Source organism: Electrophorus electricus, chromosome 20, assembly GCF_013358815.1.
Source record: "Electrophorus electricus isolate fEleEle1 chromosome 20, fEleEle1.pri, whole genome shotgun sequence".
In the NCBI taxonomy this organism is placed as follows: Eukaryota; Metazoa; Chordata; class Actinopteri; order Gymnotiformes; family Gymnotidae; genus Electrophorus; species Electrophorus electricus.
The window spans coordinates 940001-965000 of NC_049554.1; the positions used below are offsets into that span (position 1 = coordinate 940001).

Consider the following 25000-nt stretch of genomic DNA (forward strand, 5'->3'; position numbering starts at 1 on the left):
GGTTGTATGGGGGTGGTATATTAGTGGTGTGACTGGTATATTAGTTGTATGGTATTGGTACAGTAGTGGTATATTGGTTGTATGGGGGTGGTATATTAGTGGTGTGGTGGTATATTAGTTGTATGGTATTGGTACAGTAGTGGTATATTGGCGGTATGGGGGTGGTATATTAGTGGTGTGACTGGTATATTAGTTGTATGGTATTGGTACAGTAGTGGTATATTGGTTGTATGGGGGTGGTATATTAATGGTGTGGTTGTGGTACATTAGTTGTATGGTATTGGTACAGTAGTGGTATATTGGTTGTATGGGGGTGGTATATTAGTGGTGTGACTGGTATATTAGTTGCATGGTATTGGTACAGTAGTGGTATATTGGTTGTATGGGGGTGGTATATTAGTGGTGTGACTGTGGTATATTAGTTGTATGGTATTGGTACAGTAGTGGTATATTGGTTGTATGGGGGTGGTATATTAGTGGTGTGACTGTGGTATATTAGTTGTATGGTATTGGTACAGTAGTGGTATATTGGTTGTATGGGGGTGGTATATTAGTGGTGTGACTGTGGTATATTAGTTGTATGGTATTGGTACAGTAGTGGTATATTGGTTGTATGGGGGTGGTAGATTAGTGGTGTGACTGGTATATTAGTTGTATGGTATTGGTACAGTAGTGGTATATTGGTTGTATGGGGGTGGTATATTAGTGGTGTGACTGGTATATGAGTTGTATGGTATTGGTACAGTAGTGGTATATTGGTTGTATGGGGGTGGTATATTAGTGGTGTGACTGGTATATTAGTTGTATGGTATTGGTACAGTAGTGGTATATTGGTTGTATGGGGGTGGTATATTAGTGGTGTGGTGGTATATTAGTTGTATGGTATTGGTACAGTAGTGGTATATTGGTTGTATGGGGGTGGTATATTAGTGGTGTGACTGGTATATTAGTTGTATGGTATTGGTACAGTAGTGGTATATTGGTTGTATGGGGGTGGTATATTAGTGGTGTGACTGGTATATTAGTTGTATGGTATTGGTACAGTAGTGGTATATTGGTTGTATGGGGGTGGTATATTAGTGGTGTGGTGGTATATTAGTTGTATGGTATTGGTACAGTAGTGGTATATTGGTTGTATGGGGGTGGTATATTAGTGGTGTGACTGGTATATTAGTTGTATGGTATTGGTACAGTAGTGGTATATTAGATGTATGGGGTGGTATATTAGTGGTGTGACTGTGGTATATTAGTTGTATGGTATTGGTACAGTAGTGGTATATTGGTTGTATGGGGGTGGTATATTAGTGGTGTGACTGGTATATGAGTTGTATGGTATTGGTACAGTAGTGGTATATTGGTTGTATGGGGGTGGTAGATTAGTGGTGTGACTGGTATATTAGTTGTATGGTATTGGTACAGTAGTGGTATATTGGTTGTATGGGGGTGGTAGATTAGTGGTGTGGTGGTATATTAGTTGTATGGTATTGGTACAGTAGTGGTATATTGGTTGTATGGGGGTGGTATATTAGTGGTGTGGAGTAGTAGTGGTATATTAGTATGGTAGTTGTATGGTAGTGGGCAGTGGGAGTTCTACCCTGGGTCAGTAAGCTGCTTCAGAAACTTCACATGAAGATTTAGAGGATTACTAATACAAACTGTGCATGGTAACAGATGGGCAACAGTGCCTAACTGTAAACATACAGGGTCTCCAAGATTAACTGTATTGCATTATTCCCAACCTGAACCCGGAGACCCTTGCTGTAAATTAAAAATGTATCACAGCTACTCTAACAGGGGACCTCACCGTCTTTGAACAGCGTATCCAGCATGAACCTTGTGTGTGGAGAATCGATTGACTTCAGATTTGCAGTTATTAAACCATGAAAGAAATCACTTGGAAATCAGCAGGCTAATGGGGAAGACAGCGCTTTGATGTGTTGGCTCATCGCACTGAAAAGAGGGACGCGTCCGAATCCGGAGGGGAGATTTTAATCAGCGGAATGTGTATTTAACATCCGTGACAATGCCGCTTGAAACCTCACTGCCATTCTAAGTATCCTAATCGTTCTTGATTTTTAATGATGCTTCAGCTGCTAACCTCTTTCTTTCCTACAGCTTCCTACTGTGCTCTACTGTACGTCTTTTGCATAATATATCTGCGTAAAATATGCAAATGAAATTAAAGAGCAATGTGGAGAGGGTGCAGAAGCCTGACTCAGAATCTCTAATGCTTTTATGGCACCCTGAACACCCCCTGCAAAAAAAGGCTGATTAATTTGTGAATGTCACTCATAAGGGAACGAGATGAATTCTGCTCTGAGGAGTGGAGAGAGTGGTGGGGAGGGAGCGAAAGACGATGGAAGCAAAAATTGAAAGCATAATTAATAAATTTACATTCTAATTTAATGACAGCATTAATGCACAGTAAACGGGGAGCTACGTGCGTGTGTCCGTGTGTGTGTGTGTGTGTTTTGTTGTGTTTTTTTGTGTGTGTTTGTGTATATATGTGTAATGGGGTGTGGACCACCTCTGCAGTCACAGTCAGTTAATGAACATTCAGATCTAGAGGGTAATAAAGGCTATAGCCTACTCTCTCTCTCTCTCTCTGTATTGATTGCCAAAAGTATAAAGGTCTACACTACTTTTATTAACTGATTACATGAGTCATGTCTCCTTGATGTGTGTTATAGCCCATCACAGAGAGAGAGAGAGAGAAGTAAACAGAAGGGGAGACCGAGAGAGGGGAGAGAGGGGGAAGTAAAACAGATGGATTGAGATTAAGGGAGAGAGGGACATCAGGGCATTGGGCAGATGGGAACGTGATAGCAGTTCTCTGGATCTTTCTGTGTTCTGTGAGGTCCTCCCCTGTGTTCTGTTGTCAGGACTGATGTAAAGTTTCCCAGCAGACACCTTCTCTCCCACTTTAGATCGAGAGCTTTGTGCTGGAGGGACATTTTCTTTGTCTTACAAGGAGCATCTGTCTGTTTTGCACTGTTACTTCCTATCTGATTCTCTGTCTCAAAGGTTCCTCTTTTATCCCCCTCTGCTCTCTCAGGTTGGGCTCTCCAGACGACCTATTCCATTATGTGACTACTGAAGACAACTTTCAACACTAATCCAGCCACGGAGAGAACGAACGAAGAAAAAGAAAACATTGGCCCAGTTTTTCCCAAGCCATAGCAGTCTGAGCACGTTCAGTAATGGAGAGCAGCTACAGCGTCACGCTGCATGGCCGTCGTAAGACCTGCTTCCTGGTTCCACTGTGGTTGATTGCATCATCTATCTTCGTGAGTACGTCCTCTGGCCAGACGGTGAACACCTTCCAGTCGGAGAGGAAGGAGTGGAGCCTGAGTCACCTGGCCATCCACCAGTCAACTGGCGCGGTCTACGTGGGTGGCGTGAACCGTGTATATAAGCTGTCGCCAGAGCTGGTGCTGCTGGTGTCCCACAGCACAGGCCCAGAGCTGGATAACCAGGTGTGTTATCCACCGCTCAGCATCCAGCCATGCGCCGAGCCGCTCAGCCCCGCCAACAACGTCAACAAGCTACTGCTCATCGAGCATTCACAGAATCGGTTGCTGGCCTGCGGGAGCCTGTACCAGGGCGTCTGCAAGCTGCTCCGCCTCGACGACCTCTTCATCCTGGCTGAGCCGTCTCACAGGAAGGAGCACTACTTCTCCAGCGTGAACCAAACGGGTGGCATGTGCGGCGTGATCGTGGGCGCCCGCGGGCGCGACGCCACGCTCTACATCGGCACGGCCGTGGGTGGCAAGCAGGACTATTTCCCCACCATCTCCAGCCGGAAGCTCCCTCGGGATCCAGAGTCGGCGGCCATGCTGGACTACGAGCTGCACACGGACTTTGTGTCGTCTCTGGTGAAGATCCCCTCGGACACGCTGGCACTGGTGGTGCACTTCGACATCTACTACGTCTATGGCTTCTCCAGCGGCGACTTCGTATACTTCCTCACAGTGCAGCCAGAGACAGCGAACGGAGGGGTGGGAGGCAGCTCCACCGATGACCTCTTCTACACCACCCGCGTCGTGCGCCTCTGCAAGGGCGACAACAAGTTCCACTCGTACGTCTCGCTGCCGATGGGCTGTGCGCGCAAGGGCGTGGAGTACCGTCTACTCCAGGCGGCATACCTGGCCAAGGCCGGAAGCGTCCTTGCTGGGGCGCTCAACGCTAGCGAGCAGGAAGATGTGCTCTTCGCTGTCTTTTCGAAAGGACAGAAGCAGTTCCTGAGCCCCTCCGATGACTCTGCGCTTTGCCTGTTCACTATCCGAGACATAAACATCCGCATCAAAGAGAGGCTCCGGTGGTGCTACCAGGGGGAAGGAAACCTGGAACTCCACTGGCTACTGGGAAAAGATGTCCAGTGCACAAAAGCGGTAGGAACTGCTTGTAACTGTTAATTACTCTTGATAAATTTTAGTACCCATTCGTAACTGTTTATAACTGTTAATAACTTTCCAATTATAAATTATTATAACAATTATAAATGGTAAGAAAGAGGCATTATTATCCTGTCTATATATATATATATATATATATATATATATATATATATATATATATATATATATATATATATATATATATATATATGTATTTCTATATGTATGTATATGTTAAAGATAAGCCCCAGTTAAAGGTTAAAAGAATTGCTGCCACAGGTTTTTCAGTGTTAACAATACTTCCCATTAAAATGTGTAAAATGTGTAAAATGTGCCTCTATGAGTAAGGTCAGAGCTGTCCAGCTGTTTCTTATTTGAGTAATCAAGCTGTTTCTTGTCCTCTTTGATGGTGATTTATTCAGCTGAACGAGCAGAGGATGAATCCATGGATCATACCTGAGAGTGCAATGTAATGTTTATCCACATCTGATTTTTATTTACTTTAGTTATTGGTGAAAAACTGCAATTAGTCATGGCAGGTTTTACACATAAAATAGTTTTAGTGGGAGAAAATGGTTTTCATTGCATTATCTTAAAAGCTCATGCTGTGATGCAGGACAGACAGCTTTCTATTCCTACCTCGGGAGACTCTCTCTCTCTTTCATCTTTCTCTCCATCTCTCTCTTTTTACCTTTCTTCATTGTCTCTCTCCCCCTCCGATTGATAGTCAGTGAGGTTCTCTGGCTTTTTCCTCTGACAACATTCGCATAACTGCTTCGTTACTCTTTGTTGCTGTTAAGCACGCTGTTCTACATCCTGCCATTAATTTTAATGTCCACGCCAGCCCAGAGTTACTGAATCATGCTAAAGCTCCCGTCTCCGGCAGAAGCCCGTCTGCACGCAGCCATGATTTGATTTGGCGGTGCAGAGGGAGGGCTGTGCTTTGAAGGCTGTTTGCCCATTCTGTGTGCGTAGTGGGGTTCAGTGAGAAGGTAGAAAGGGAGCCTGCTCTCTGTGCTGGAGCAAACCTACCAGCTGACCTGCACATGACTGGAGCTCACAGGGGCGGGCACCTGGACACCTGGACACCTGGACACCTGGACGTATCTGCGTGCGGCAGGTGTTGGACAAGAATATCTGCACTCTAACATATAACCTGTACCGATCAGAAAAGCAGATACAAGCATCGGGCACCTACTGTTGCAATGCAAGGCAGTTAGATTGCAGTGATAGCGAGGGTAGCTAGGAGGGTCATAAATGGACTGCATAATGATTTATGAACTCTGCATCGTTCTCTGGTCTAATGGAATGACTCACCAGCTGTTGGGGCAGTGCTTCCCTGTTACTCAATTTTGTGCTAAATGCAGGAGCACCTCTGCACCTGAAGGCGTTAGTGGATGACGCAGTTTCCAGTGACGACAATGTTTACGTTCCCTCTGACAGCTCTCTAATGGAGGAACAGGCCAGGCAGCATGGAGATACCATAGCATGGCCCTCGTTAACTATAAATCTGAGGCGCTACATCGATGTGGCTGTGGACAGCGTGTTAGAGTTAGCCACAGATTAAGAGGTTCCTAAATAATGGAGCTGGTTTATTGGCACCAATTTCCCATTTCAACATGATTCTGATAAGAATGAAATAAATAAACAGAATTATATAACTAATAACTACAATTCCAGTGTTACTTATGATCAGGATTTTCTGAATTAATACTGGTCATGGAAAACTGACTTATAACAGGGTGAATTACAGAAAATGTTAAATGTTGACAAACTGCCAAGTGATTACATTTGATTCTTTTTCATGAACAAAAACAAAAGGAGCACAAATAAAACAGCACAACAATAAACACACAAGTACACTAAGAAAATGCATAGAATTCAGATTTAATGGAATTATTCAGAAAAGTGAGAGGGAGCCCTTAACACCTTCCACTACACCTTTAACACCGCCGCCTTCTTGTTCTCCTTCAGTTTGGGAGGGAGAGAACCTCTCTTTCTCCAGTAACCCCGAACAGTTTCCCAAAAACACAAATCTAGCTGATGGGACTTGTAGTGCCTTGGTCACTTCTGTGTTAGAAATATATTCTCAGATCATTGGCATTTAGAAACAGCACAATGATCAACTCCATTTCCCACTATCCTGCTTTGCCCAGCTGCCAGCCTCTCCAGTACTACACGTATGCCCAGTGTGTGCTATGATATTCTGCTGTGGGCTTTGGAAGTAGCGACGAGACATTCCCCGCTGTGTGCAGTGATATTTCTGCCACACTCCGAGTTAAATGTCTGACTTTATACAAGGTTGCAGGTTATACAAGGTTGCAGATGCTTATGTCAGTTGCTTAGATCTCCCTTTAGGGCCCTTCTAATTAGCTCCAGAATAAAGCTCAATTATGCTGTATTATTATTATTATTATTAGTAGTAGTAGTAGCAGTAGCAGTAGTAGAAGGCATATGTTTGTCCTCTCTGGTCACTGTCTAATCTCTCTGCTATCCTCTCCCTCTCTTTCTGCAGCCAGTCCCCATAGATGACCATTTCTGTGGCCTGGACATCAACCAGCCACTTGGTGGCTCTGAGCTCGTCACGGGTCACACCATCTACACAGAGACAGCCGAACGGCTGACCGCAGTCTCCGCTTATATCTACAATGGCTACTGCGTGGCTTTCCTCGGCACCCGTTCCGGAAACATCAGGAAGGTGGGAGGAACGTAGACAAAAGTGTCATAACTGCCTTAACTTGGTTATGTTTATTTGAGTTCACACCTGGAGTTTATGGCTGTGGGGCCGTTTGAGTGTGACGTACTCTGTGAAAATGTTTCTGCGATGTCCTTGTCCAGCCCTGGAATGGTGACTAGGGGACACACTGAGCTCTGGTCTGGGAGTAGGAAACACTGTGGTAATGACGTGGTATTTTCCCCTCAGACAGGTGTTCAGGAGGTCAGAGAGAAGTGAGTGCGAGGACCTGAACCAGTAGGATCAGTACTGCCAGAAGGGCCCTAGCAGTAAAGGGACAGAGAGGGAGAGTGAGTGAGGGAGAAAGGCTTTAGGTGTTTGCTGCATAGAGCTTGCTGTTTTTAGCTTCTGCCATGATGACTAGGAAGGTCCGTGTGTATGTTACGGAGTTATTTCATCAGCTAAGAAACTAAGAAAGGCTGGCAGTAATAAGAATTAGTGTATGTTTTCTGTCTATCAGGGTGAAATCACTCAGGATAGCAGTTCTCTCCTAATGTAAAAGAAAACCAACAAAAAACTAAACAAAGTCCAAAACACGGCTCCTGTGAGAGCGAGCTGTTCAATACTGTGATCTGTTTGAATACTTGTTTCTGAGGGTGGAGGACATGATGTGGAATGGATGATTCCTGGTTATTTGCTAAATCTGCTGTGTCTGCAATACACACACACACACACACACACACACACACACACACACACACACACACACACACACACACACACACACACACACTTAGTATAATTAATTAAATACACTGATATAATGGGGTGTGATATCTCTAGCAGAAATGGAGAGAGAGCCAGAGAGAAGGTGGAGGGAGAGTTACACTTAAAAAAAAATATTTATGAATAGTGGTGAGATGTTTCTTATAAAATAAGTGTCATATGGACACACACACACACACACACCCCTCAGTGTAACTTTATTGCTGCTGTTGACAGTTGCCCTGCTGGCTAATTTAGCCCCTCTGACTCCTTTTGTGAAAGAGGGAGAGAGAGAGAGAGAGATAGAGAGAGAGAGAGAGAGAGAGAGAGAGAGAGAGAGAGAGAGAGAGAGAGAGGGAGAGAGAGAGAGGGAGAGAGATAGAGAGAGAGAGAGAGAGAGAGAGAGAGAGAGGGAGAGAGAGAGAGAGAGACAGAGAGAGAGAGAGGGAGAGAGAGAGCGAGAGAGACAGAGAGAGACAGAGAGAGAGAGAGGGAGAGAGAGAGAGAGAGAGAGAGAATAAAGAAACTTTGCTTCTTTCTTTCTCTCCCTCTCTCCACCCCGCTATCTCTGTCTCTCTTTAGCGAAATGACGGCTTCTGAGGGCTCACACCCTCTGCCCTGGCTAACACAAGCATAAATGTATCGCTGGTGTGGAACACTGGGATGTGTTCGGAACGCAGATTCTTTTAAGTAATTCATTTAAAACAGCAAATAAAAGCAACAGCAACAAACAACAGTCCAGGCTGTTTTTCCCAACCTAGTCTGAACTGAATGTTTAAGTGATTCGTAATTAAGGTTCCTTTTGGGTGCCTACTGTGTCGTTTGATTCATCTCCTTCGCTAAGTCTTCTCTGTGTGCAGTGCTCCTCTTTTTTCTACTTTGCTATGGTGCAGTTCTTTTCCCTAAGCGTTCCTCTGCCATTTAATCTGTACTGCTTTTCCTGAACATTCCGAGTGTGGAATGCTGTGTGTTTGGTAAATGGAATGCAAAGGGATGGACAGAGTGAAGATGAGATGCCACGAGTCTTTGATTAATCCAAAAAACCTCAGTGTCATATATTTGTGTGTGTGTGTGTGTGTGTGTGTGAGCGAGCGAGCGAGCACGAGTGCTTAGCTTAACAGACCACAAAAAGCAAAACACGACCATGAAATCCATTAGCGGATCACTCAGGATAGACTACACACATGGGTCAGAGGTCACCTTCCAAGCAACCGTCCATATTTGTCCATATTTGTAGCAGGCCAGATACACCAAGGAGAATAGCAGGGCCAGAGAGCCAGTGACGCAAGAACATTCCCATCATTGCATGCACACATCAGTATTCATGAATTCGTTGCTGATTGGTCTCTGACTTTTTTAAAAAGCCTTGTAGGGCACTTTAACTTGAACATGTTCATTGTGAATTCAAAAACTCAACCTCAGAATGTTTGATTGGTTAAAAATTTGGTTTATGTTGCATCACCTCTATCCATCAGTACCAGCATATACTGTGCTCTCCTCTGGAGGGGTGATTTATAGTCAGGGTTACAGTGCCACAAAAGCATCCGGAAGACCTCTGCCTCATACAAATTCTGCATATATGTGTGTGTTTGTATGTGTGTGTGTATGTGTGCATGCGCGCTGGCTGTCTCGGCTGTCTCTTGGCCAAGCCAGCCAGCCTGATGATTGCATGTTTCTGCAGTAATAGCTATGCTCGTGTAGTGGACACTTCTTACCCCTCTTCTAACTTCCTGTAGGTGAATTGGAATATAAATCTGCCTTACCTATGCCAAATGTTTGTCATCGTTTTTTCTTTTCATTAATCTTCTAGGGTTTTATATCTTTTATTTTTTGCTTTCATATTTCCATCCTTCCTGTCCGCTGCTGTTCAACTCTCAGCTGGTTATATCCTGTATATAACAGTCCAAAGTTAGTCCACACCAGCTTGGCATTCAGATTATTAATGTGCCTTAGAGGAAATCTCTAAACATGCATAGAATTGTATCTGTGTGAGAATGTGATCGTTATTTTTATACAAAAAATGGTGCCCATTTTGGTGCTCTTTTCACCAAGACTAAACTCTGTTCTGTCTGTTTGTTCAAGTCAGTTGGTAATTGGCATGCACCACACACAGCTGTGCCTAACATGCTGGTGTCATGATGGGAACCTGTTAGAAACCTGGGTAGGCAGTTCTAATGAACTCAGGTTAATCTTGATTTATACGCAAGCAAAGCTGCCCTTTTCACATCCCTGAAGTGAAGATTTGCTAAACCCGCACTGACTGTTTGTAATGAATGGAAAATGGTCATGATCGTCAGAATGCAGCAGGTCCAGATATAATCATCTACCTTCTTAAAGAAACCTGAGAAAAAACAGGAGCAGCTTGGGTGCCTGGAGGCTGGTAAACAAGCAACACACTTCAGTGCGTTGGCACGCAAGACTGAGACGGTAGTTTATAATCGTCCGTGTGTTTTCACATATACACTGATGGTCATGAAAAAACAGTAAAGGCAACACACACACACACACACGTACTTACACTTTTCTGCCGTTCCTTGGTTAGTTAGAAATAGTTAGTGCTATGGTGTTGCTGTTGCTCATGGGTCACAGCCCTGTAGGTACGTTGCTAACTTTGCATGTGCTTCAGTAGTCTGGTCTGGTGGAAATACACACAAAAGTGCATGCACACACACACTAGCAAAAACACCCCAAAAAAGCAACACAGTAGCTCTGTGCACATCATGTTTTCCACTAGTGCTGAAGTCTTTTGAGAGAAGCATTTGCTGTTGACTCAGTTCATTAAGGGCCTTCAGGGGGGAAAACAGGACTGTTTTTATTTTTCTTTACTGGAGACAATCTTACAGGGGAAAATGTTGTTTTTCTCCATGGCTCATAGATCGTTACTAGCACACTGTTTATGTCTAAAGAGAAAAGTTGCTTTTATTCACAATTACCAACTTGTACAATCTGCTATCACTGATAAGCCACAAACAGCATTAACAAACTCACAAACTCCACACTGCATTTAGTGAGCCCTTAAAACACGAAGCCGAGACCGGCGTCTGCCTCTCCTCTGTCTGCCTGTACTCCATCTTCCAACGGCCCTTGGGAGTGCGCAGGAATGATGAGGAGAGAGGGAAAATGGAGAATACAGAGGACGAGAGGAGATTGAGAGGGAGGAAGAAAGCATGACCAGAGGCAGAGTGGAGCTGTTAAGAGTGAAGGGCACAAACAGCTAGAGCTAAGGCTCACTTCTGATAATGTAACAGTGTCAACAACAACAACAGGAAGATTACTGCAGGCTTGTCTCGCTGAGCAGGATTTAATACATAGCTGGCTAACTTCAGATACAGTTTGATCCATCTCTGGATTTTCTGTCTCACAATGCTGTATCACTTTTTATTGGGATGCATCACCATGGCAACTTATGCTGCTCCGAGGCAGGTTAAATTCCATGTTACAGATTGTAAACGGCTCTTGGCGCAATCAGCTGTCAGAAAAATGTCATTTAAGAGATCGCCAAATCCTCTGGCTTTCCCTGAGGCTATCTGATATCAGGAATGTTGATTTTTTTTTCTCTAGTGTGAATATTCTATTGTTGTTCAAACTTGCAGCTCATACTGCAAGTGGCACTCACTGAAACCAGTACTATTGGCTAGCTGCACGTATTGCTTGCCAATGGTTTTCCTTTAAACTGCAACTTATTTGCATGTTGTTGGTGATAATGAGATTCTAAGAATGTGATGTTTCTTGTGAAATATCAACTATATCATGTTTCCTGGCCACATGCCTAATGTAGCCTAATCTAAAAGAGGACATTTTTACGATAGTGGGTAGGCTATATCCACAGATTGTAGCTATCAGGAAAGAATTATTACTAGATACCAGTTACCACTATTACCAGTTATGTATGAGAAGCTGTGATATTGTCTTGGCCTGGGATTATCGAGCCAGATCGGTGCAGTAGATTACATTCAGATTGTAATCAACGCAGCCCTGGGGAAACAGAAAGTCGATTACACCAGTCAACAACGATTTTGCTTCCTGCAAAAAATTATACCTGTTTATGATGTATTTCTTCTTGCTAGATCCACATATGTTTTCAGAATTTCTGTATCACCCATAGGTTTTTTGTATATTCGTTTTTCCTATGTGGGTATTTTGTATGTTATTATGTATAGTAAGTAAAACTGGTACCAAGGAAAGTGGATCCCCTCTATGTTGGCAGAAAACTGCTGGACACAGAAGAGGGTTTTTGAGGTCACATACAGGCAGAAATTATACATTATACATTTGATCAATTTTAGCATTCAGTTTATATATATTTTAAGTGTAATAACAGCCCTATTTATGAATAAATGGTATATAATTAATGTGAAATGTAATTTCCATAGAACTGATGTGTGATATAAAAATTCTAATAACAGATTTGGATTTGGCATAAAAGTACTATAAAGTCCACCGTTTTTAGTTTGTGTTTCAGAAGAAAAATTCATTGTTCCGTGAGTAGATGTCCTGCTCTAAACCTGAGTCGAATGTGGTTCATGAGAGAGCTGAGAAGTGTGATTGATACAGACTCAGGTCCCGTCTGGGGAACTCTGAGACGTGACGGAGAGCACTAACAAAACCCACTAGCTCATTATGGCCCAGCACAGTCAGCAGGGGTCCCAGAACTATTGTTCTCTTGCTTCTCAAAGTCAATTAGGAGAAGCTCTGCTCAGCTGAAAGAGTGTGTTACTTCTTGTTTTTTGGGCCATGATTGTAAAGAGTTGCGCAGATAGACAATCTCTCTCTCTATCTCTTGCACGCACGCATGCATGCACACACACACACACCTACACCTACCTACACAAAAGCACTGACCCTCTGCAGACAACTATATTTGTTTCCAAGAAAACTAGAAAGTTATCCCTCCTGTCCCTATGTTATGAGTGACACTGTAATACCCTGCTTAACCTCTCTGTGACTCACAACCTTGAGATTACTGCATCATCTCTAACTGGATTCCCTTCTCGTGGTCGTTGGCCACAGTGACGGAACACTGCATGATCCAGAGATTTGCTCTGTATGACATTTCCCAGGTTGTTTGTAATACTTCCACCGGAATCTATGCTTCCTATTTTTATTTTAAACTATAATAATGCCAGTTTGCATGGGAAAGAGAACACTGTCACTCACAGGAAGCAGGAAGCAGCAGGAACTATTATAACTCTGACTTGCACCATCCGGATTGTATCAGAGTCGCATGCGTAGATTGCATATCGGAGAATGGAGGCCCAAACTGCACAATAGACGTATGATGCCAAGTCTGGCTGCATTTCCCTTCACCCAGTCAAAGTGGTTTCACTCTCATATGACTCTTTCTGGCCTCTGGTGAATCCGCCATGTTGGACTAAACGTGAGTCTCTAATTTGCCCTTTGTTGTGATACTACTATGAACAGTATGAATCCACAGTTTTCTCTCATCAGTGATTCTGCTGGGAGACAATCTCAACTCAAACTTGACCTCAAACTCAAAAAAGGTCATGCTATACTTAGCTGTCTCCCACATGTTTATTGTGTGACCCTGCCATTGTAATACTGCTGGGTTACAATAAGGAACCCTCATTCAGAAGCCACACAGCACTGTGGGTAATCTGAAACAGTTTGTGGTACGTTTCTTTTTTTCCCCCCAAGTGCCGTTTTCTATTTTTGAGGTAACGAGTGTGGGAATGGGTGGAGTGGAAGAAGATACACCATGAGAAACATGAGTAAGCTATGAAGTGTGAGGAGGAGGATCACTGGTGTGTGAGATGGGCTTCTAGCTGGGGTCTGTGAAACCCCAAGCCACCCTGGTCGACTGCCAGGAGAAGATTTTGTTCCTTTTTTATGAGCAGAATTCATTCTTTGTGTCTAATTTTACAGCTTCATCCCAAAACTCCAACAGGTTCACCCAGTGATGAAGCGTGTGTCCATTCTGTGTATATCGAGATGAAAATAAAATGATGCATTTTATAAGACTTTTTAGGAAAGAAGATAAAGTGGTCCAGATTCCTAAAATTTGACAGTAACTACACTATGCCACTCAAAATGTGTGACATGGTATTTAATTCCTAATCATGAAGTTACCATGGCAATATTTTGTGTACCAGTGTCAATTAACCGCTGTGGTAAATTAATCTGTGGCTGTGATGAAAACCAATCAAAACCGACATGTAAGTGAGGTCATGCATATTAAAGACCCATGCCAAGAGACAGAGGACCCATTAACCCCATTAATGAGACCAGTGATGCGCTTAAATCTACCAAAAATGCACCGGATTTGTAAACTTTAACTAAGACGAGGACTGCATAGTTGCACTGAGCTGATGAATACTTTTTCTAAATCATGGCAGAACTGCAAAATCGTATCCCTCCTCAGTCTATATCTGTTTATAGTGTCTTCCTCTGTAACACCTAAATTTGCACTTCTTGTGGTGAAAGTTCATCATATTTAGAGATTGTGCCCAAAAAGTCAGCTTCCTCCTCATGCACTCTGACCAGTTTCAAAGTTTGCCATCATACTCACCCCCAAACAGGCCAAAAATGGGCTCTCTCTCGCTCTCTCTCTCTCTCTCTCTCTCTCTCTCTCTGAAATTCTGTGACATTATTTCACACAGTGACTACGGACTTATACGCTCGGATCAGTTCTCACACAATAGCAGGAAGTGCCCTTGGGTTGTGCAGTCTCAGGACTGGAAAACCGCTATTTCACCACCAATGGCCTTAACGATCAGAGGAAACACATACCATAATCAAAACAAAGAATAAGAAAATCTTTCTCCTGCTCTGTGTCTCTTACTCACCTTTTCATTTCTATCTCTGTACTTTCCCTCACTGTAATCCAGAATGCTTACACCAGGTGTCTTTGGTCCTGCTCTAATATAACAGATTAAGGTAGGGATTAGAACTAGGTATCATACTTGCCCTAATTCAACAGTACTTTTATTAATTCTCTGGAGAGATAAAGAGTGTGTGTGTGTGTGTGTGTGTGTGTGTGTGTGTGTGTGTGTGTGTATGTGTGTGTGTGTGTGTGTGTGTGTGTAAATTCTTGCAGGGTCAGTAGAAAGACAGGGTAGAAAAGGGCAGATAAAACTGATATTGAGCATAAGTTGACCAGACCGGAAAAGCTAACAGGATTACCACAGCTCTGAGATAGTGAATGTGTGTAATGTGAGAAGGATTCAGAGTGCGCAGTAAAACAGTACATCACAGTTTATCACAGTTCATCACAGTTTATCACGGTACATCACAGTTTATCACAGTACATCACAGTTTATCACGGTACATCACAGTTTATCACAGTACATCACAGTACATCACAGTACATCACAGTTTATCACAGTACATCACAGTTTATCACAGTTTATCACAGTTTATCACAGTACATCACAGTACATCACAGTTTATCACAGTACATCACAGTTTATCACGGTACATCACAGTTTATCACAGTTTATCACAGTACATCACAGTTTATCACAGTACATCACAGTACATCACAGTTTATCACAGTTTATCACAGTTTGTCACAGTACATCACAGTACATCACAGTTTATCACAGTACATCAGTTTATCACAGTACATCACAGTTTATCACAGTTTATCACAGTACATCAGTTTATCACAGTACATCACAGTTTATCACAGTTTATCACAGTACATCACAGTACATCACAGTACATCACAGTTTATCACAGTACATCACAGTACATCACAGTACATCACAGTTTATCACAGTACATCACAGTACATCACAGTACATCACAGTTTATCACAGTACATCACAGTACATCACAGTACATCACAGTTTATCACAGTACATCAGTTTATCACAGTTTATCACAGTTTATCACAGTACATCACAGTTTATCCCACTGTGTGTGCGTATCTTAACATTTCAGAGGCCAACCGATCTTTGTGCATACAGACTTTGTGCATAACCCACTGTGTAGTATAACCCACCCCAACAAACAGACTCACATTGTCTAAAGAGTAGGGTTCATAAGAACTGTGACTGAGAGCTCTAGGAGACAACATGCTCACACATGCTCACAAAACTGTGTCCTGGTTTGTTTGTTTTTCCTTTTAAAACTTTTCTTACCTTTTGCAAAGTGTGCAGTGAACTTTTATTCCAACCAGCGTTAGTAGTGTAGGCACTGGCTTCCAGATCTAGATCTGGAATCTTCTAGATCTGTTTCTTGTGTTAGCTAGCAACCAGGGATGCAGAGAGCTAGAAGGACATCCTCCAATCCCTACCCTCCTTATTATTCCCAGAATAGCCCTTATGCTTGAAGACGGGTTTTTGGTGATGGGGGTGTTTTCGAGGGTCTACATCTGTCTGTGTGTATGGGGTGGGGGCGGGAGGGCTTTAAAGGACTAAGAGTGTTGGGAGTCATTATATAGGAGATTCTGCCTGACATTCACTGCAGGAGTTCCTCTTGATTTTGAAGCAGCTTATTAACAGTCTGCCCCACACCCAAACCAACAAGCTTTCACATTTGTGAATGTTGTTCTGAAATTCCCTCAAAGCAATGTAAGGTTATGGTTGTCATTTAGACAGCAGTTTCACTGTAATATTCAGCCATTTGACAGGAACCGCAGTGCTTTTGGAGAAACTGTTTTTATAAAATCTCCAAAACTCTACCACAGAAGCTTCCTAAATACTAACACATCTTAACTTTCAGACAATACCAGGCCCTCTTCCAATTTCACAGTAGCTGCTGTATAGAGACTAAAGATGAAAGAGATTGAACAGGAATGAGGGAAAGGATATTGCGTATGCGTGCGTATGTGCTTGTAAGGGATGTGCGTTTCCATGGGGGAGAGGTTTTGAGGGTTAAATGCCCTTTTGGGAAAAAAGTCCTTTCTTTTTGCTTCATGATGTGTTCCAGGTTTGTTGGTCACATTCCTGGCAGCGACGAATCATTTACGACATTTAGCTGACTCTTTTTTATCCAAAGTGATTACAATTATGACAATGAGTACAAATCATGATTTACTGAGCTAAGTTTTGGTTCACTGAAAATATATGTTTTTGGTTTTAATCTGCTTCAGAGCAAGAACAGCGTTAGTCTGCACTGCAGAACCAGCTCGGCCCAGCCCAGTCCAGCTCTGTGGCTGGTTCTGGCTTCTGTTTTCTGTTCTTTTTACATTTCTGTCAAGTATTCTCATAAAGTGAAGTTGTTTCATCTTTTTGTTTTTCTGTGTCTCCGCCTGCCTCACTGTTTCTGTCTGGTTCTCCCTTTCTCCTCTCTTTCTCTTTCTCCCCCTCTCTCAGGTGCGCGTGGATGGTCCGGGTAGGAGTGGGGTTCTCTATGAGACTGTGCGAGTGATGAAGGATGGAAGCTCTATTCTCCCAGATATGGGCTTCTCCCTCGACCACCGCTACCTCTACACCATGAGCGAGAGACAGGTGTGTGGGTGTATGTGACATAACATTTCTGGGTTGGTGCATGTTCTGTGTGTGTGTGTGTGTGAGTGTGTCTATATGTGAGCACATACACCTGTATTGCCTTCTATGCTATGATATACGACATTATGCATATAACTTTGAAACCAGAACACACCCATACAAATGAGGGAGGTGTGAGTGAGTGTGTATGCGTGCATGTGTGTAGGCTTGCTCCAGTTATTCACTGATGCGTGTATATTGCTCATGTACTCCCTGTCGAGGAAGTTTGTGTGGCGATGTGTGCGTCTCTGCATGTGAGTGTCCCCAGTAGGATGAACCAGCCCCAGCCCTGTTCTGGTTCTGCAGCTGGAACTGGACTTTGGTGGACAGTTCTAGCCACTGTGCTGATGGATCTGAGTGTGTGTGTGTGTGTGTGTATGTGTGTGTGTGAGTGTGAGTGTGAGTGTGAGTGTGTGTGAGTGTGAGTGTGTGTGAGTGTGAGTGTGAGTGTGAGTGTGTGTGTGTGTGTGTATGTGTGTGTGTGAGTGTGAGTGTGTGTGTGTGTGTATGTGAGTGTGAGTGTGTGTGTGTGAGTGTGAGTGTGAGTGTGAGTGTGTGTGTGTGTGAGTGTGTGTGTGAGTGTGTGTGTGAGTGTGAGTGTGAGTGTGAGTGTGTGTGAGTGTGAGTGTGTGTGTGTGTGTGTGTGTGTGTGTGTCTGTGAGAGGGATTCTGCTTTGAACTTTAATCCCATTACTCTATAGAACATAACTGTGGCAAAAATAATCACTTGATGGAAGTAGAGAATGTTTACTAATGTAACTTCACACACACACACACACACCGCAACCAACATGACGTTGCACACACTGTTGAAAGGACAACTGTGCTTTGGTTTAATTCCCACTATCCTCTGCTCTCTTCATTGTCTGTATCACAGCTGTATCACATGCCAGGACAAAACGTTTAGTCCCAAATGACTTCCCACTCAGTCCAGAAACTGCAGGCAGATAAACAGAACAAAACAGGAGCACTGGGAGATGTCTGAACTTATACAATTCTTTCATCGGTGTCTTTGAAAACAAAGCAGACAGGCCCATCATATATTGTTGGGACTCTCTGAGAAACATTCTCTGTTGAATAAGAGTGGAGCTACAAGGAGAAGTGGAATATGGATGATGCAGATCTGCTCAGCTATGATGATGATTCCCTGCTCGGTCACTTCAAGAGCTCAGTTTGTTTCTTCTCCCCTCTCCAGGTCTTTATCTGTCTGTCTCTCCTTCTCTCTGTGTGTCTCTCCTTCTCTCTGTGTGTCTCTCCTTCTCTCTGTGGGTCTTCCTCTCTCTGGGACACTCTCTGTGTGTCTCTCCTTCTCTCTGTGTGTCTCTCCTTGTCTCTGTGGGTCTCTCCTTCTCTCTGTGGGTCTCTCCTTCTCTCTGTGGGTCTTCTTCTCTCTGGGACACTCTCTGTGTGTCTCTCCTTCTCTCTGTGTGTCTCTCCTTCTCTCTGTGGGTCTCCAGGTCTTCCTTGTTCTGTCCGTACTTCTCTTTGTGGGTCTCTCCTTTTCTTTGTCTCTCCCTCTGTCTGTCTGACTGCCCTTCTCTCTTCAGGTTTTCTTGTCTCTCTCTTTTCCTCTCTCTGTCTGTCTACCTTGTTTGTGTGCTGCATTTTTTTGCGAGTTGTAGATATGCACTGGCAGAGGTGTGGGTGGGTGTGGAGGATGAGACAATCTGCTTTCATTTGGTGTGTGAGGCTCCTGGAAGGGCAGTTTTCTGTGAACAACAGACAGATAATGGAATGAAGAGAGAGAGAGAGAGTGAGGGAGAAGCAGGGCAAGAGAGAGGGGGATGAGGTGAAAGAGAGAGAGAGGGCTAGAGGGATGGAGAGACATATTGAGTTGTGATGGAGAATAATAATGAGCCCACTGAATAGAGTAGAGGAGAGATGTGTGTATTTTTGTGTGTGTGTGTGCGCGCGCGTGTGTGTGCGCACATGTGTGTTTATTTGTGTGTGTGTGTGTCCAATATTAAATCAGATTGTAATGACTTTATGTATGACAGTAAACGATTTAGAGATTTAGTTTATAAAACAGCTAAACATTTGAACATCACATTTTTCTGTGGCTAAACATATGAAGGATATATTTAAAAACTATTTGAGTTCCAACACAGTAAGGATGTTGTGTGTGTATGTGTGTGTGTGTTTGAAATGGTAGCATCTGTTTGTTATTCCCAGAGAGATCTGTTCAGGCTTTCAGAATGCAGAGAACAATGGAGCTCCACATCCAGACAGCATACTCAATCACACACCATTCAAACACTTTTGTGCCAATGAACAATTAGCCCCCTCATGCCCATGTCAAAGCTATATATATATACACATACATGGGCATGAGGGGGCTAATGTCAAAGCTATATATATATACACACATGGGCATGAGGGGGCTAATGTCAAAGCTATATATATATATATACATGGGCATGAGGGGGCTAATGTCAAAGCTATATATATATATATATACATGGGCATGAGGGGGCTAATGTCAAAGCTATATATATATACATGGGCATGAGGGGGCTAATGTCAAAGCTATATATATATATATATACACATACATGGGCATGAGGGGGCTAATGTCAAAGCTATATATATATACACACATGGGCATGAGGGGGCTAATGTCAAAGCTATATATATATATATACATGGGCATGAGGGGGCTAATGTCAAAGCTATATATATATATACATGGGCATGAGGGGGCTAATGTCAAAGCTATATATATATATACATGGGCATGAGGGGGCTAATGTCAAAGATATATATATATATATATATATACATGGGCATGAGGGGGCTAATGTCAAAGCTATATATATATATATACATGGGCATGAGGGGGCTAATGTCAAAGCTATATATATATACACACATGGGCATGAGGGGGCTAATGTCAAAGCTATATATATATATATACATGGGCATGAGGGGGCTAATGTCAAAGCTATATATATATATATACATGGGCATGAGGGGGCTAATGTCAAAGCTATATATATATATATACATGGGCATGAGGGGGCTAATGTCAAAGCTATATATATATATACATGGGCATGAGGGGGCTAATGTCAAAGCTATATATATATATATACATGGGCATGAGGGGGCTAATGTCAAAGCTATATATATATATATATACATGGGCATGAGGGGGCTAATGTCAAAGCTATATATATATATACATGGGCATGAGGGGGCTAATGTCAAAGCTATATATATATATACATGGGCATGAGGGGGCTAATGTCAAAGCTATATATATATATATATATATATACATGGGCATGAGGGGGCTAATGTCAAAGCTATATATATATATATATACTGGGCATGAGGGGGGCTAATGTCAAAGCTATATATATATATATATATATACATGGGCATGAGGGGGCTAATGTCAAAGATATATATATATATATATATACATGGGCATGAGGGGGCTAATGTCAAAGCTATATATATATATATACATGGGCATGAGGGGGCTAATGTCAAAGCTATATATATATATATACATGGGCATGAGGGGGCTAATGTCAAAGCTATATATATATATACATGGGCATGAGGGGGCTAATGTCAAAGCTATATATATATACACACATGGGCATGAGGGGGCTAATGTCAAAGCTATATATATATATATATATATACATGGGCATGAGGGGGGCTAATGTCAAAGCTATATATATATATATACATGGGCATGAGGGGGCTAATGTCAAAGCTATATATATATACACACATGGGCATGAGGGGGGCTAATGTCAAAGCTATATATATATATATACATGGGCATGAGGGGGCTAATGTCAAAGCTATATATATATATATACATGGGCATGAGGGGGCTAATGTCAAAGCTATATATATATATATACATGGGCATGAGGGGGCTAATGTCAAAGCTATATATATATATACATGGGCATGGGGGGGCTAATGTCAAAGCTATATATATATATATACATGGGCATGAGGGGGCTAATGTCAAAGCTATATATATATATATATACATGGGCATGAGGGGGCTAATGTCAAAGCTATATATATATATACATGGGCATGAGGGGGCTAATGTCAAAGCTATATATATATATACATGGGCATGAGGGGGCTAATGTCAAAGCTATATATATATATATATATATATACATGGGCATGAGGGGGCTAATGTCAAAGCTATATATATATATATATACATGGGCATGAGGGGGCTAATGTCAAAGCTATATATATATATATATATATATACATGGGCATGAGGGGGCTAATGTCAAAGCTATATATATATATATATATATACATGGGCATGAGGGGGCTAATGTCAAAGCTATATATATATATAAATGTGCTTGAGGGGGCTAATGTCAAAGCTATATATATATATATATATATATATACATGGGCATGAGGGGGCTAATGTCAAAGCTATATATATATATATATATATACATGGGCATGAGGGGGCTAATGTCAAAGCTATATATATATATATATACATGGGCATGAGGGGGCTAATGTCAAAGCTATATATATATATATATATACATGGGCATGAGGGGGCTAATGTCAAAGCTATATATATATATATATATATACATGGGCATGAGGGGGCTAATGTCAAAGCTATATATATATATACATGGGCATGAGGGGGCTAATGTCAAAGCTATATATATATATATATATATATACATGGGCATGAGGGGGCTAATGTCAAAGCTATATATATATATACATGGGCATGAGGGGGCTAATGTCAAAGCTATATATATATATATACATGGGCATGAGGGGGCTAATGTCAAAGCTATATATATATACATGGGCATGAGGGGGCTAATGTCAAAGCTATATATATATATATACATGGGCATGAGGGGGCTAATGTCAAAGCTATATATATATACATGGGCATGAGGGGGCTCATGTCAAAGCTATATATATATATATACATGGGCATGAGGGGGCTAATGTCAAAGCTATATATATATATATATATATATACATGGGCATGAGGGGGCTAATGTCAAAGCTATATATATATATATACACACATGGGCATGAGGGGGCTAATGTCAAAGCTATATATATATACATGGGCATGAGGGGGCTAATGTCAAAGCTATATATATATATATATACATGGGCATGAGGGGGCTAATGTCAAAGCTATATATATATATACATGGGCATGAGGGGGCTAATGTCAAAGCTATATATATATATATATATATATATATACATGGGCATGAGGGGGCTAATGTCAAAGCTATATATATATATATATATACATGGGCATGAGGGGGCTAATGTCAAAGCTATATATATATATATACATACATGGGCATGAGGGGGCTAATGTCAAAGCTATATATATATATATATATATACATGGGCATGAGGGGGCTAATGTCAAAGCTATATATATATATATACATACATGGGCATGAGGGGGCTAATGTCAAAGCTATATATATATATATATACATGGGCATGAGGGGGCTAATGTCAAAGCTATATATATATATATATACATGGGCATGAGGGGGCTAATGTCAAAGCTATATATATATATATATACATGGGCATGAGGGGGCTAATGTCAAAGCTATATATATATACATGGGCATGAGGGGGCTAATGTCAAAGCTATATATATATATATACATGGGCATGAGGGGGCTAATGTCAAAGCTATATATATATATATACATGGGCATGAGGGGGCTAATGTCAAAGCTATATATATATATATATATATACATGGGCATGAGGGGGCTAATGTCAAAGCTATATATATATATATATACACACATGAGCATGAGGGGGCTAATGTCAAAGCTATATATATATATATATATATACATGGGCATGAGGGGGCTAATGTCAAAGCTATATATATATATATATATACATGGGCATGAGGGGGCTAATTGTTAATTGGCACAAAAGTGATTGAATATATATATATATATATAAAATCTCATAATTTAAAAATATTTCCAGTCATTTGTTCACAAAAGGTTATCACAGCAGCATCACCTTCTTTGATCAGTTCTTGTGCAGTTTCTTTCTAAATAAAATAAATAAATCAATAATAGCCAGTTCCCAGTGTTCAAGAGTGAAAAACCGAGTGTATGACAAGACACTAATATGATCTTGAATATTGTCTTGAGTATGACAGTATTGAACACTGAACACAGCTTGGTAACTATAAACAGCCACCAGCAACTTAACTACCTTGCTAGCGAACTCTAGTTTCACAGAGTTTCACGGAGCTTCGCCAAAAGGATTTGTAAACCTCTCATCCTTCTTCTATGGTTTAACAACTTTTATCACATGTTCTCTTAGTGTGGGGTAGTTTTCAGGTGAGATTAGCAGCACTGTATGGAGATGTGCATCTCACCACACCACCCAAACCAACAACAGCAAACTCCGAGCTTGTGCGTGTGAAGATCATTTGTGAAGGATTCACACTCTCAGTCAACTGCTGGCATACGTGTGTGTATGCGTCCTCTTGTGCATCCCCTACACATCACCCCCGACCGGAGTGTACCTGTGCATAAATATGATTTTTTATATATATAATTATTTATTTTTTTGCTGCACCTGTTACTTTGCACATACATGCACATGCACGCACACACACACACACACACACACACACACACACACACGTAAACACACACTCATACACACCCACGTGCACAGAGGATCATACATGCACAGACATACAAACACACGCAGAGGCACGTACATGCATAGACGCACAAATACACCAACAATTGTAGACACACACATACAGAGCACATATCCTGGCAGATGCTCAGTTATGTGACAAGTTTACAAAATCTCTGCAGTGTAATCTCAAAAGCTGACAGTCGCAAAATAGATCAGATTATTTTTGGATATTTCACTGTGCTTTTATATTGCCTCTCAAAATTCATGGTTTATTGGTCTGGAGCTACAACTGAGGCTCATACCTATTTTTCTATTCTGGGGGCACAGAATACATAGCGATACAGAAGTTATGACATTATCATACAGCACAGCAGATGATATGCTAAAAAGCTCTGACAAATACAGGAGAAAATCACCACATACAAAAAAATGCTCACCAGAAGTTTATATGTATAGCAGTCATGGTTGCATGATTACAAATATGCCAAAAAAAAGTTTTTATATACACAAAACAGAAAGGAATTTCCTGGTTTTGGGTCTGAAATTGCAGTTATATTTGTACTTAAAGATTAGTATTATGCATTTTGACAAATTTAGGAAATACAATAATGGAAAGCATTTCACTGCTAAAAAACTGTTCTTTTGTCTCAACATATCAATGGCAGATGAATGAAGACTTGTTTAATGGAACGTAATGGGCTGTTTGGGTATGGAAGCAGTCTAATTAAACTGAAGTATAATTCAGTCCTGTATTTGATTTGGTCTCCCCAGGGCAGGCTAGTATTCACTTTTTCACTGCTGCTGGTTTCCACTCAAATGTACTTGTGGTTCTCCTCATTTTACACTCCATGCCTGACAGTCTACAAAAATGAATGTATAACTTTCATATAATGAAGTTTTAGAAATAACAGTCCTAAACAGATATAGATGCTCTGTCAGACTGACAAAGCCCTTGCATAAAGATTGACGTCTCAGTCTTAGACTAGTTACCATATCATTTATATTCTGAGTGTCTGGGAAAATCA

General features: G+C 41.7%; 1 protein-coding gene across 3 annotated transcripts in view; it reads left to right on the forward strand.

Moving 5' to 3' along the window:
- Positions 1-25000, forward strand: part of LOC113583593 (plexin-A2-like) — a 90424-nt gene that overhangs the window by 20696 nt on the left and 44728 nt on the right. For all 3 annotated transcript variants that reach the window (XM_035520207.1, XM_035520208.1, XM_035520209.1), the window contains exons 2-4: positions 3056-4391; positions 6913-7095; positions 17115-17249. In XM_035520207.1, coding sequence (XP_035376100.1) covers positions 3201-4391; positions 6913-7095; positions 17115-17249 — 1509 coding nt within the window. In that variant the 5' untranslated portion in view covers positions 3056-3200. The remainder of the gene's footprint in view (positions 1-3055; positions 4392-6912; positions 7096-17114; positions 17250-25000) is intronic.